Source organism: Varanus komodoensis, unplaced genomic scaffold (assembly GCF_004798865.1).
Source record: "Varanus komodoensis strain SLA01 unplaced genomic scaffold, ASM479886v1 scaffold15, whole genome shotgun sequence".
Lineage (NCBI taxonomy): Eukaryota > Metazoa > Chordata > Lepidosauria > Squamata > Varanidae > Varanus > Varanus komodoensis.
In genome coordinates, this window is record NW_025335440.1 from 7,132,979 (window position 1) to 7,146,366 (window position 13,388).

The 13,388-nt window shown below is 49.6% G+C and overlaps 1 protein-coding gene across 1 annotated transcript in view; it reads left to right on the forward strand.

Annotated features, from left to right (window-relative positions):
* The window catches only part of LOC123020800 (obscurin-like), a 192,030-nt gene that overhangs the window by 34,506 nt on the left and 144,136 nt on the right, over nt 1-13,388 (forward strand). Inside the window, exons 11-18 of the mRNA XM_044424979.1 lie at nt 10-190; nt 1,949-2,224; nt 3,459-3,734; nt 4,278-4,544; nt 5,597-5,866; nt 7,085-7,351; nt 10,252-10,518; nt 11,964-12,076. Of these exons, the coding sequence (XP_044280914.1) occupies nt 10-190; nt 1,949-2,224; nt 3,459-3,734; nt 4,278-4,544; nt 5,597-5,866; nt 7,085-7,351; nt 10,252-10,518; nt 11,964-12,076 (1,917 nt within the window). The remainder of the gene's footprint in view (nt 1-9; nt 191-1,948; nt 2,225-3,458; nt 3,735-4,277; nt 4,545-5,596; nt 5,867-7,084; nt 7,352-10,251; nt 10,519-11,963; nt 12,077-13,388) is intronic.

Consider the following 13,388-nt stretch of genomic DNA (forward strand, 5'->3'; position numbering starts at 1 on the left):
GTGGCCCAGGCCAAGACCGAAGTGAAGTGGTCCAAGGAGGGGAAGCTGATTTCTCCTGGGAAGAAATTTAAGGTGGAAGCAGAAGGCAAATCCCGCCGCTTGATTGTGCAACAAGTAGAAAAGAAGAATGCCGGCGAGTACACCTGCGAGGCTGCTGGCCAGAAACTGACCTTTACACTTAATGTTCTAGGTATGTGTGGGACTCAAGTACAGTAAAGCAGGAAGAACGAGCAGAATTTTCCTCCATGTAGGCAAGAGAAAGGATAGGGGTGGGATTTGTATAGGATCTTCTAGATTTACAAATGTGATTCAGTGCCTCAATATTTGGTCAATAGCCTTGAGAAGAGAAGACTGAGGGGGGACATGAGATCCCTCTAGAAGGACCTCAAAGGCTGTCACAAAGAGGAAGGCCAAGATCTCTTCTTGCTGATCCCAGAGTGAAGGACACGGAATAATCAATTCCAGTTGCGACAACCCAGGTTCAGGCTGGACATCAGGACAAGCTTCCTCACTGTCAGAGCAAGACGACAGTGGGACAGGCTGCCTGGAGAGCTGATGGGCTCTCCCACACTGGAGACACTCAAAAGAGACTGGGCAGCCCTCTGAGTGGCATGGTGTGACTTGGTGTCCTGCAACAGCAGAGGGTTGGACTGGATGGCCTTCATGGCCCCTTCCAACTCTACTATTCTATGATTCATGGCAGCAGCTGCTCTTGCCTCTTCAGATTTCCTGCTCTTTTTGATCTGAATTTCTTACAGCCCCACCTCTTACTTCCACCTCTTTGGGCTGTACCAATATTTCATACAGGTTATGCTACCTATAAATGTTCCGGGAGCACTAAAAGCTGGAATGTCCAGTTGGCTGAGGGAGCCACCGCTGGAATGAAAGGGGCAGCTCTTCTTGGCAGATGCTCCAAGGTCAGGCAGGTGGACCTGTCAGATTTGGAGAGACCCTGAGAAGCAGCATCCTCAGATGCTGAACTGGGAGAAGTGGAGGGGCTTATCCCAAAGGAACCCTCCCCTGGTGCTCAGGAGGACGCTGAGAATCGTCTGGATGTTCTGCTGCAGGGAAGGGGCGAGAGAGAACTTTTGCAGGCCACCGAGCCTGGCCTGACTCTTGACCCCGTGACGCAGAGTTGGGAGAAATGGGGCAACCAGCTTGAGGGACGACGGGCATAGAAGGGGCTTGCCTGTCTCCAAAGCCCGCCCTCCCCAGAGTGGGGGACCCAGGGGTGCTCAAAAACAGGGTCTTGGATGTGGTTGCTAGATTGGGTTCGACGAAGGGCTCCGTGCATGCTCGGAGACTCATTCCTTGTTGGTTGTGCTTACTGGGAGTCTTTCGCCAAAGAACAGCCTGTTGTTCCAGAAGTGCGAAAGGGGGAACCCAGCTCACAACAGACAACCAACCTGAAGGAGCGCTTACATCCATATGTTCCCGGCCGCCCCTTGAGATCTGTGGGAGAGGCCCTTCTCTGGGAACCCTCCGTGAAAGAAATTAGAAGGGTGGGTACTCGGAGGAGGGCTTTCTCTGCAGTGGCGCCTAAGTTAAGGAATGCACTCCCCAGAGAGGTCCGCCTGGCGCCGTCGTTATTTGTTTTTCGGCGCCAGGCCAAGACCTTTTTATTTAAGCGGCATTTTAATTGTTAATATTATTGGATTTTATCTGGCCAGGGCGGCTTATTTTATATTGTTATTTTTGTATTTTTAATTTTAATGTTTATATTTTTAATTTAATGTTATTTATTTTTAACTTATTGTTGTAAGCCGCCCCGAGGCTTCGGCGAATGGGGCGGCATAAAAATGTTTTAATAAATAATAGTCAATTCATACCTCGGGCCTAAACCAGTGGTGATCTTCGGAGGGAGCAGAAGGCCACCAACCTCGTGTGAGGATGGTCCCCCGCTCCTGCTTTGCTCATGGCTGTTGTGTGCCTTCTCTCCACACCACAGAGGCTGTGACTGTATTTGCGAAGACAGAGAAAGTCGAGAAGGAGGTCACAGCTGTCCTGAGAGAGAACGCTGTTTTGGCCTGTGACGTGACCACCGCTGACGCTGAGGTGAAGTGGTACAAAGATGGGAAGCCCTTGAGTGCCAGCAAAAAGATCAAGATGGAGTCCAAAGGCACCTCCCGGAAACTGCTCCTGGAGCAGGTGGAGAAGAAGGATGCTGGGGAGTACACCTGTGAAGCCGCTGGGCAGAAGCTGACTTTCAAGGTGCAGGCGGTCGGTGAGTGCCCTTCCCTCTTCCGGGTGAGGGCCAGAGAGGGGAAAGGTGTGATGCCCGTGGCGACTTCTGGGAGAGCTGGAGCTGTTGCGGAGCTGGGCTTCCACCCAGAGCCAGCTCCAGGTTTTTGAGCGTCCTGCAGCGAGAGTCCTCCTCCCTCTGGGAGTCAGTTTGCTCCTCCTCCTCCTCCTCCGTTTCCCCATCAGGGCGAATGCCTGCTCGCTTGACAGCTGGAGAGCCCACAGGCAGGCAGGGGAACAAGCCGGTTCACCCGTGAGGAGGCCAAGCCAGCCAGAGGCCTTCCCAGGGCCTCCCCTTAGCACCCGCCCTGCCTTCCCCGCCTCCCTCTCCTCAGGAGACATCGATTTGCTGCCCACAGTCTTCACAGGCCTCTAAAGCGAAAGGTTCCATCTTTTCAATGAGCAGAAGATGTGGCTGCTTTCCTTGGTGTAAATACACCGATGTCCGTACAGGAGGTGACGACTGAGCAGTAGCCGTAAGCTGCCCCATTTCAACCTTCACAGGGCCGGTGGGGAGAACGCCAAGAAGGATGCTTCATCGTGTTGGAATAGCATCCACTTCTTCCTTCAGAGGGTTGTGCGGGAGGTTTAGTGGGTGCAGTGCAGCTGGCAGTCTCTCTTCCTATAAGAAGAACGGATAAGGCAGGACAGAAAAGCGTGTGGGGCAGGTTAGGGGTCACTTCAGAGGGGATGTGGTGTGGGTACCCCGAAGAACGCATGGCCACCTTCGCACATCACAGCAGCCGCTCTGGTAAGGTGGAGCAGCCGACAACCCTGCCTTCCCAGGTTGTCTAGCGTGGTATCCGGACCTGGACCTCTGGCTTGCTTCTCCCCTGGAACAACCCTAGAATCAGCCACGGATTCTTCTCTGGCTTGTTGGAGGAGAGACGGGCCGGAGGTGTAGGGCAGGCACAGGGCTAAGTGGCTCAAGAAGAGAGCATCTGTGGCTCTTTGAACCGTGCCGGCATGCGCTGGGCCTGTGCCAGCAACGCCCTTTCCCACCACAACCCACAATTTTAAGAACATCACGGGTTGCCATATTGTGCATGCCGATCCGACGCGCTTTGCGAGAAGGTTGCCCCTGGATGCCTCCAGCTGCTGTGCTGGACAATTTGTAGGTGTGCTCGTTGTTCAATCAGCTGATTTCATTTGAGACTCTCCAGGGTGTTTGGGAAACTCCAGTTGTTCATAGGTATTGTTGCATTTTTACCGTACAGAATCCGAGCCAAAATTCCAGGGGAAGGTTGCCCAGGAGAAGCCCATTGTGGTCCAGGAGGACAAGACCATCATCCTGTCCACTTCAGTGGTGCCTGAGGATGCTGAGGTCAAATGGTTCAAGGATGGAGTTGAGATCAAAGATGACAAGAAGCATGAGATGAAGAAGGAAGGAGGCACCCGAATCCTGACCGTGAAGCAGGCTGAGGTCAAAGACGCCGCTGTCTACACCTGTGAGACCAGGAGCGATAAGCAGCAGTTCCAAGTGCAGGTGCAAGGTGAGAAAGCCGCCAGAGTTAGCCAGAAGCGAAGTTTGGCAAATGCAGAACCTTGGAGCCCGCAGCCCAAGCCATGAATTTGCAAGCCTGTCTCCATCCCAGCTAGCTAGCTAGTGTAGGCATGTGTGTGTGTACATGTATTTGTGACACGTCGATCCTGTGTAATATAATACCATCTCTAGGCTCTTCACATCTAAATATTGATATCACAGTTAAAATGCAGGACTAAAATCCCATTGCAGTAACAGTGCAGAACAAAATTATTGCTCAGGGCAAGGAAAAGAAAGCATATCCCTCTAGAGCAAGAAGGGAAGCACCGACGGGACTTTCAGGAAGTCTTGTAGGGAAGACCGAGCGGGACTTCGGACTTTGAGGACCTGGCCACCACTTTCCTTGGTAGAAAGGCAGGGCACATATCAAATTATCTGCCCGGTTAGCATATTCATGGAGGGAAGGTCAAAAGCTCAGATGTACAGTGCTTCTTGTCCTCCTCAAAGAACCTGGATAAATATTGATGTTTTCCCTTGTTGCCATTAATGTCAGAAATTCCTGTGAAATTTGCCAAGAGGCTGGAGCCTGTCAAAGCGGAAATCGGAGGGACTCTGACCCTGAGCTGCGAACTGAGCCAGCCTGGGGGCAAGGTGGTGTGGCGCAAGGACGGGGTGGAGCTCAAAGCCGACAAGCGCTGCCAGATGCGCGAGGCGGGCGAAAAGCGGCTCCTGGTCATCACGGGACTCCGGGAAGAAGACAAGGGAGAATATTGCTGTGAAACCAACCGAGACAAGTGCAGCGTCCGGGTCACCCCCACAGGTACGCCTTGGGGTCCTGGCCTTCGCCGTCACATGGCAAGTGCCAGCAGGTTGCTCGGTGGCTCGTCCAGGCTTCCGTTGGCATGGCTGTCTGCTGAGATGGGGCTCTTGGGCCGATTCCAGACTTCCTGGGGTCCAGCTAGGTAGACCTGCCCCCTCCTCCTGTGCTGGTCACTTCCTCCTCAATGGCGAGTCAAGGGGTGGGCTTCTGTCCTTTTCATGCCCCCATGCCCCAGTTCTAAAAGGTTGAAATGTCTCTCCTGAGCTTTAACTAAAGGCAGCCGTAATTTCTGTGCTGGTACATCTGGCCCCTCCCATGACCGGGATGCAGCCCCCACGGCTCCTTCGTCATTGCATCTGGTCCACGGACTAAAAGGGGTTCACCATCTCTGTGCTATGGAGACACCCGGAAAGCGAAGTGTTGTTAGTATTAATTTCGTTTCTATACTGCCTGTAGCCAACGCTCTCTGGCTGGTTTACCACAAAGTGTAAAAACAATCCAATACAATAGATGGAAACAGTAAAAAGAATTCAAACAAGAATTTGAAATAGTGCAAAAAACATTAAAAGACAATAAAAAAGACCAAGAATAAAAGAAAGGCCCCTGGAAGTCATGTCTTTAAAGGCCCACCCAGGGAGGGTTGTGCCAAAGGATGGCCAATTTGGGGCACGGTTGGCCACGGCAGGGAGGTGGTCCCAGAGATGCGGGGCCAAGAGTTGCCTCTTTCCAGGCTCTGGAGCTGGGTGGGCCACCTGAGATGAAGGACGGGCTTGTCCTGGAGCAGTGGCTGGAGAGGCCACAAACCGGAGCAGCACAGGTAAAGGACTCCCTGAACATGAGCCACGCATGAGGGCGTTCTGGACTGAGGCCTCGCATGGGGCTGAACTACATGCTTCATTAGGCAAGCGCTGCTCCCAGACTCAAGTGTGCCAAGATCACGCAAACAAGCAGGGAGAGAAGGGATTTTTGAGGGAGAGTCGACCGCCGTTGGTGGGGAAATGCTTCGTATTACTGACTGCAGTGGGCTGAATGGCTCTGCTCTTCTCCCTCAGTCGCGAGAGTGGTGAAGTTTGTCAAAGGTCTCCACAAGGTCGTAGCTGAAGAAGGCAAGGAGGCGGTGTTCACGTGTGTCGTCTCCCCTGGTGACGCTGCCGTCACGTGGAGCCACAAAGGAGCCAGGATTGAAGCCAGCGAGAAGTACATCATTTCTCACCAGGGTGGGAGCCACAGCCTCACCATCCGCAACCTGGCTCTGAAGGATTCTGGTGAAGTCTCCACAGAAGCGGAAGGAATGGAGAGCAAAGCAACCCTCAGGGTGGAAGGTGAGACATGCAGGCACCAGAGAATCCATGCTTCAAAATACGATTTGTGCATGGTCAATTTAAGGCAGAGGAAAGGATGGTGAGGTTTAGCAGGTATGGCTTCTGCAGGATTTGATCCCTGTAATGATAGTAACTGGTATTTATATGTTGCCTTTTTCTAAAAGCCAACAACTGAAAAGTAATTGGTATTTGCTAGGTTAGTTGTTGGGCTTTTCATATAGAAGTGCTAATTATTCTTCAGTACTTTGGCTAATTATACTTTTGTTAGTGTCTGGAGATTCTTGGCTATTGATTGGTATAGAAAGTAGATAAATAATATTACTCATGGTATATATTGGAATATTTACCAGGTTTGTAAAATGTTACTTACAACATGGACCAACATGTATTTGTGCTTGCACGCACACAAATTTTTTAAAAAGCAAAGAATACAAGTTAGATCACAGGATAGATTATCCTACAAGGGTGGAACTAAACATGGCCAGGCAGAAGGGCCATCACTACCTCAAAGTGTGCAGGTGGGCAAGGTTTCATTTCTGAATGCTCCCCCATGTTAAAAACAGGGGCTGCTTGCAAGTAGAAATGTAGTGCATCAGGGAGAGGTTCTCCCTAGCTTTTTCTCCCCAAGCTGCTAGTTTCCCCCTTGCAAGAAGCTTTGCCATGGGGGGAGGGCGATTTTAAATCCCTTTTTCTGCCCTAACATTCCTACATGCAGGGAGTTCTTTATGTGGCAGAAATCAGCCTCGACCTGCAGCTTGAAGTCGTCCTGCTCCAGGCCCCAGTCTAAGGACTAAGAGAAAGGCTGATGGCAGCTGGATGGCGGGGACACGCTGAGCGCTGGGGAATCTGCAGCCACTGCGGCGGCATATCCACTCTGACTTTCAGCCTGAACCTTAAAAGAGCTACCCATGGTGTTGCACCCTCTTTCACAAACACAAGGGAACGGCTGCCCTGCCCCACTGGCACTGCCAGCTGTTCCACTGTTTCGCAAGATGCGGATTGCTGCGCTCAGCCACACCGCAGGCGAAACCCCGTGGTCTTCCCAGGCTGCATCGTGTCAGTTTTGCGACGGTGCCTGGATCTGTCACCTCTGCAGGCCACGGGCCACCCCGTCCCCTCTCTGTGCACAACCATTCCTAGGAGCTCATGTCGAGCTGTGTCTCACCGTGGCGGCTCCTATGCTCACTCCACGCTGCCTCGCGCGTGTGTTTCTTGCAGAGGCGCCGGTGGTGTTCGTGAAGAAGCTGGAGACCAAAACTGTGGAGGAGAAGGAGAGGGTGACTTTCGAAGTGGAGCTGTCAAAGCCGATTCCGAAGGTGAAATGGGCGAAAAATGGAAGCGAACTCCTTCCCAGTGACGACCTGGAGATCAAGGCTGATGGGGCCAAGCACAGCCTGGTGATTAAGAGCGCCAGCTCTGGGGATCGCGGCTATTACTCCTGCGAGACCCTCCAGGACAAGACCCAGGCAAAGCTGACTGTGGAAAGTAAGTCGGCGGTTGCAGGCCTTCCCTGGGGAGGCGTTTGCGGTATTGGAGTGACAGGGAGGAGGTGGGCCCACCCCAAGGACCGCAGCTTAAATGTTGGTGGTGTTCATTCGCAAAGTCGTGTCTAACTCTTTACAACCCCATGCATGGACAACCTTCCTCCAGGCCCTCCTGTCCTCCACCATCCCCCGGAGTCCACCTAAGCTCACGCCAACTGCTTCAGTGACTCCATCCAGCCACCTCATCCTCTGCCGTCCCCTCCTTCTTTTGCCGTCAATTGTTCCCAGCATTAGGCTCTTCTCCAGGGAGTCCTTCCTTCTCATTAGGAGGCCAAAGTATCTGAGCTTCATCTTCAGGATCTGGCCTTCTAAAGAGCAGTTGGGGTTGCTCTCCTCTAGGACTGACCGGTTTGATCGCCTTGCGCTCCAAGGGACTTGCAGTGTCTCCTCCAGCACCACAATTTCAAGGCCTCAGTCCTTCAGCGCTCAACCTTCCTTATGGTCCAGCTTTCACAGCCATGCATTGCAACTGGGAAAACCACAGCCTTGACTATATGCACTTTTGTCGGCAGGGTGATGTCTCTGCTTTTTAGTATGCTGTCTAGATTTTCCATCGCTTTCCTCCCCAGGAGCAAGCGTCTTTTAATTTCTTGGCTGCAGTCCCCGTCTGCGGTGGTCTTGGAGCCCAAGAAAATAAAAGCTTAAAAGTGCACAAGTTTTGTTTTGGAAGTTTATACATGCCCACCTAAAACTTTAATGTATGGATGGGCCAAATGCAGGTTTGGAAATGCATATACTGTAGTCGCGTAGTCACCAAAACCAGGACCAGCTCTTAAGTGTAACTCAGACACTAACCTGGGTTTGTGGGCCTGGAATGTGTGGAGTTGAATCACCTCAAATTGCTCATTTTGTGGAGAAAGGAAGGAACAACTTGCTTCTTCATCCTTTCTTGCGCTTTTTTTGCTGCCGCAAGTTGGCACCTCTCTTGAGTTAGAAGTTATAATGTATTTTTTATTATTATTATTATTATTATTATTATTATTATTATTATTATTATTATTACATTTCTATGCCGCCCCTTGCCGAAACCTCGGGGCGGCTTACAACATGATAAAATACATTGAAATACAATAGTACATAATAAATTACCATTTATTATTTATTTGACTTCTATGCCACCTGATTAGCCATAGAAATACTGTGGCTTCCATGCAGCCATAACCACAATAAAACGATACACTAAAATAGTAATGATCGATAAGTAATAATAGCAATTAAAAGTAAATTAAATTAATACATTAAGAAAGGGATCCAGAACAATCAATCAATAATGGAAAATAATTATACACCTCCATAAAATTATGAACCTGTAAAATTGTAGGATTAAAATGGTAGCAGCAACTAAAACCTTCAAAACAGTCCTTTAAAATCAAGCCCAAAAGATTCATGCTCCAAAATACCAGTGAAACAGAAAAGTCTTTTAGCAGGCTTCTGAAAGAGGGCTGGGTTGACCACAGCCCTCTCTTTGAGGGTTGGAATTCCATAGCTGGGGTGCAATGCAGGAAAATGCCCCCCCTCCTTGCCAGCTCCCCCCCCCCCCGCTCCACTCTGCCCCTCGCTGTGCCACTAGCCAAGTGCCTGCTTGCACAATCCTTCTGGGCGTTGAGCTGGTGCTTTTGCTAATCCCCTTGCTGCTCCACCTCCCCAAAACAAACCCACGATGCCTGCAGGCACACTCTTCCTTCTTGAGTGGTGGCATATCCACTGATCCAACCCAAAGGTCATTCCTTTATGATTTAAGCTTTGTTACATTTACATCCTGCTTTTCTTCCTTCTGCGAGGAACCATAGAACCATAGAATAGTAGAGTTGGAAGGGGCCAAGAAGGCCATCAGGTCCAGCCCCCTGCTCTTGCAGGACACCAGATTATACCATCTCACTCAAGGCAGTTCACATAATCCCTCCCCTTTCGATCTTCAAACAGCCCTGTAAAGCTGGCTTGGATGGGACTTGAACCCAGATCTTCTAACCCCTATACCTGACCTGTTGCATTGTCCAAAACCAGCCACAATGGCTTGTGAACCACACACAAGCCACTCTGGCTGGGTTCAGACAACTCACAACCATGGCTTGCGAGCATCCATGGCTTACTGCGTTGTGTGAAGCTAGGCATTGGCTCACCCCTGCAGCAGGTGGGGTGGATCATCTACAATTGCAGTTTAGAGATGAAACATCAGAAAAGAAGTTGAGGATGAAGGGCGTGATAAGCTGGTTGCATTTCCAGCAGACAACAATTAATAAAACTATCATGCATTTCTGGGCAACTTTACCCACAGATGCACCAGAGTTCTGGGTCTTTTGAAACCAAGATTCAAAATGGTGCACATTTGACATATGCTTGGGTTTCAAATACAACAATGGAAAAAAAATCTAGAATTTCTTGCCTGAAGCAAATACAAAGGTTAGAAACCTGGATTTTTTTTAAAAACAAGACCACATGTTTTTATAACAATTTAAAAAATCTGTGTGTGCATTCCTAATTTTAAAGGGCTTTAGAGGTCCTGCTCTATGGAGCGTTTAGCTTAATTTTTATTCCAGAAGAGATCGTGGATACTTTCTCAGGTTGGTCTAGTGAACAGAGAGTTGCCTGTTGTTATTTTCTCCTGGCTATTTTTAAGGACAACGCACACCTCTGCACCATTCTCTATCTCCTAGAGGCAGCCGAATCCCTCTGGATGGGATGGCCAACCTGAACCTTTTGGTCCCCCATCGCAAGCTTGCTGTCGTTTCCTGATGGGTGTTGGACACTTCTGCTTCCTCTTGAGTGTGGGAGGGCGGGAGGCGAAAGCGTTGGCATCATCCAAGCACATCTAATTCTTTATCACATGGATTTGTTTCTCAGTGAGGCCCATCAAGCTGGTGAAAGGTCTGCACCCAACGGATGTCTATGAAAAGGGCTCCGCCACATTTGAGGTGGAGCTGTCGCATGAGAACGTGGAAGTAACCTGGATGAAGGATGGTCTGCGGCTGAAGTCGCAGGGCAACTGCCAAATCCGCGTCGAGGGGAAGACGCATACCCTGACTCTTTCCTCGCTTGAGCAAGAGGACTCGGGCCTGGTCTCCTTCAAGGCCGAAGGGGTCCACTCCACAGGCAGGCTCAACGTCAAAGGTAGGCGTCCGCTGCACGCAGGGTGTCTGTTGGAGTGCCGGTGAGTTGGTGTGGCAGATGGGACCGGCCAGGGCTCCTGAGTGTCCGTTCCGTCCCTCCAGCCATTTAGCCAGCCACAGGGCGAGTCCGGACTTACCTCGTCCTATCCCTGCCAGTAGTGCTGATTAACACAGCTCCTTAAATTCTCAGAAGAGAATACATCATTTTAACCCCACTGGGTTGTTAATATGGATCAACGCAGCCGCCTGCTTTTTGTGGCTCTCCCTGGGAAGATCTGAGCACCTGCATTTCAACACGTGCCGGGGCTTCCCTGGGTGGGAGAAAAGAAACAGGGGAAAGAAACTGGTTGGAGACGATGCTGAGACCTGAAAGGCCCGGTCGTTATTCAGTTGCACCTGTAGTAACTGCACACCAGCGAGAAAGGAGTTCCTGCCACAGGAAACACTGGAGCCCTTAAAATGCCTGACTCTTAAGATCTTCTGTGGAAGTCCTTTTCCAAGCACTCCCCTTAAAGGAGGGCTGGTACAAGATGGGCCTTCACAGCGGTGGCACCTTGACTGTGGAATATGCTCCGTAGAAAGTTTCGTCTTTTCGGCATCAGACCGAAGCTTTTTCTTTAACCAATACTTAACGATAATAAATTGTTACTTTATGATTTAAATCTATTTTATTATTATTATTTAAAAACTTTATTATTTAAAACTTTTGTATGCCGTCCCTTAAGCATGGCATCTCAGCACGGCTTACGATCATTAAAACAACCACAATAAAACAGCAATAAATAACAATTTACCAAAAAATACAAATTAAAGAAGTTAAAGCGACTGTTAAACATTAAAATTTAAATTAGTTTTTAAAATAACAGTTAAATAAAAAGGTTTTCACCTGGCGCCGAAAAGAATATAAACTCGGCACCAGGAGAACCTCTCTGGGGAGCACATTCCATAATCTGGGTGCTACCACAGAGAAGGCCCTCCTCCGAGTAGATGTCCTTTTTACCTCCTTTAGGGAGGGTTCTTGGAGCAGGGCCTCTCCCACAGATCTTAAGGGGCATAATCAGGTACTGTTAATTGTTCTGATGTTTTTATTGTTGTAAACCGCCTAGAGGTTTCCAATGGAAATATAGACGGTATAGAGAAAAAATTGAGCAAATAAACTGGAGAGCATCTTTGAGCCAGGAGCTGTCATCCCAGGGTGTGTGTTGGCTGAGAGGCCATCTCCTCGAGAGGATGGCATATTGCTCCAGGGAACGAAGTCTTCTGGTTCCCCCCACTGGTATGGAGATGCTGGGCAAAAGCCACATGCATGGGATTTGGCTGAATCCACAACCCCGGCTCCATCCCTTCAGGTGACATTTCATGATGTGCGTGTGCTACCAGGCCACACAAGGGAATCTGGTTGCATTGTGGCTTTCACAAACACAGGGCTCTGTTTATTTTTGGCAGAATCCCCAGTGAAAATAATCAAACCTTTGGCAGACATCAGCGCCACACAAAAAGATGACGTAACCTTTGAGTGTGAACTTTCCCGGCCGAATGCGGACGTGAAGTGGCGCAAGGTACTGAATTTGCTTTCCAGGTGGCTTTTCCTACTTGAAGAATGTGGATGGGTGTGATTCGCTATCACCTGCAGCTCTCGGAGAAGGCGGGAGAAAAGATTTATTACCCTTTTGCCTGGAACTGACCCCGGAAAGAGGGGGTGCTAAAGTGCACGTTGCAGGGGGGTAGAGAAGGGACTTGGCCTTTGGAGTCTCTTCTGCCAGGCAATCTTGGGGAGCAAGACACCCCAAAAGGAGGTGCTTGCCTTCTAGATTGCTTTGGAAGGGTTGAGGTCATCTGCTGGGGTTTTAATTTGCAATTTAAGAGAGAACAAGCCGTGGTTTTGCATTCACACAAACATGCCGAGCGCTAAGAAAGGAAAGGTCATCAGAAAAACAGAGCAGGCACAATGTGGTCCAGACAGCACATATTCCCATTCTATCCCAATCTTACTCTATATTTCGAAAGAGAGACAGAGCTTCCTGCCTGGCATAGAGAGAGACTAGCATGAAGAAGGGGGGACCTGTTACCTGTCCCGCAGCGGCAGAGTGTTGTGTCCAGCACTCTTGCAGCGGGGAGAGGGAGAGAGTCCTTCCCAATGCCCTGATACCGTGTCTCTCTGCACATGTGACCTATGGGGCAGATGGGCTTCCCGAGCTTGTGCTGATTGCCGGAGGGGGCTTGATGGCTTCTGGGTGGCCTCAAGTGTCTCTGAGCAAGAGGAGAGTCCTTGTCTCTTCACCAGGTGCGATGGGGAGGTCCCTGCCAGGTGTCTCTTACAGGGCTGTTTTGCCTTAAGAGGGAAATGCCCGACCTCTTGTCTGCATGAAGTCCAGCATTCGCTCTTCTCTCACGCAGGCCAGCCCAGGATACTGGGACAATTTTTTTCTGGATTCAAGTCTCCCCAAGATGGTCCATGGCCTAAAGACCCATTCTGGCTTGGGAGCTGACGGTTGTGGCGCCAACATTGATGCAAACATGTATTACATGCTTTAGTGCCTGGGTCACAGGCCCGTGCAAATGGAAAAAACCTAGGCCGCTCCCTGGCAATGTCAGAGGTCATAGGAATGCATCCTGCATTATTTTATTTATTTATTTATTTATTTATTTTATTAAAACATTTTTATGCCGCCCCATTCGCCAAAGCCTCGGGGCGGCTCACATCAATAAATTAAAATAATTATAATATAAATTAAAATATAAATATAAAATTAAAATACAACAGTACAGTATAAAATAAGCCGCCCTGGCCAGATAAAACCAATAATGTTAACAGTTAAAATGCCGCTTGAATAAAAAGGTCTTCGCCTGGCGCCGAAAACAAATAACGAC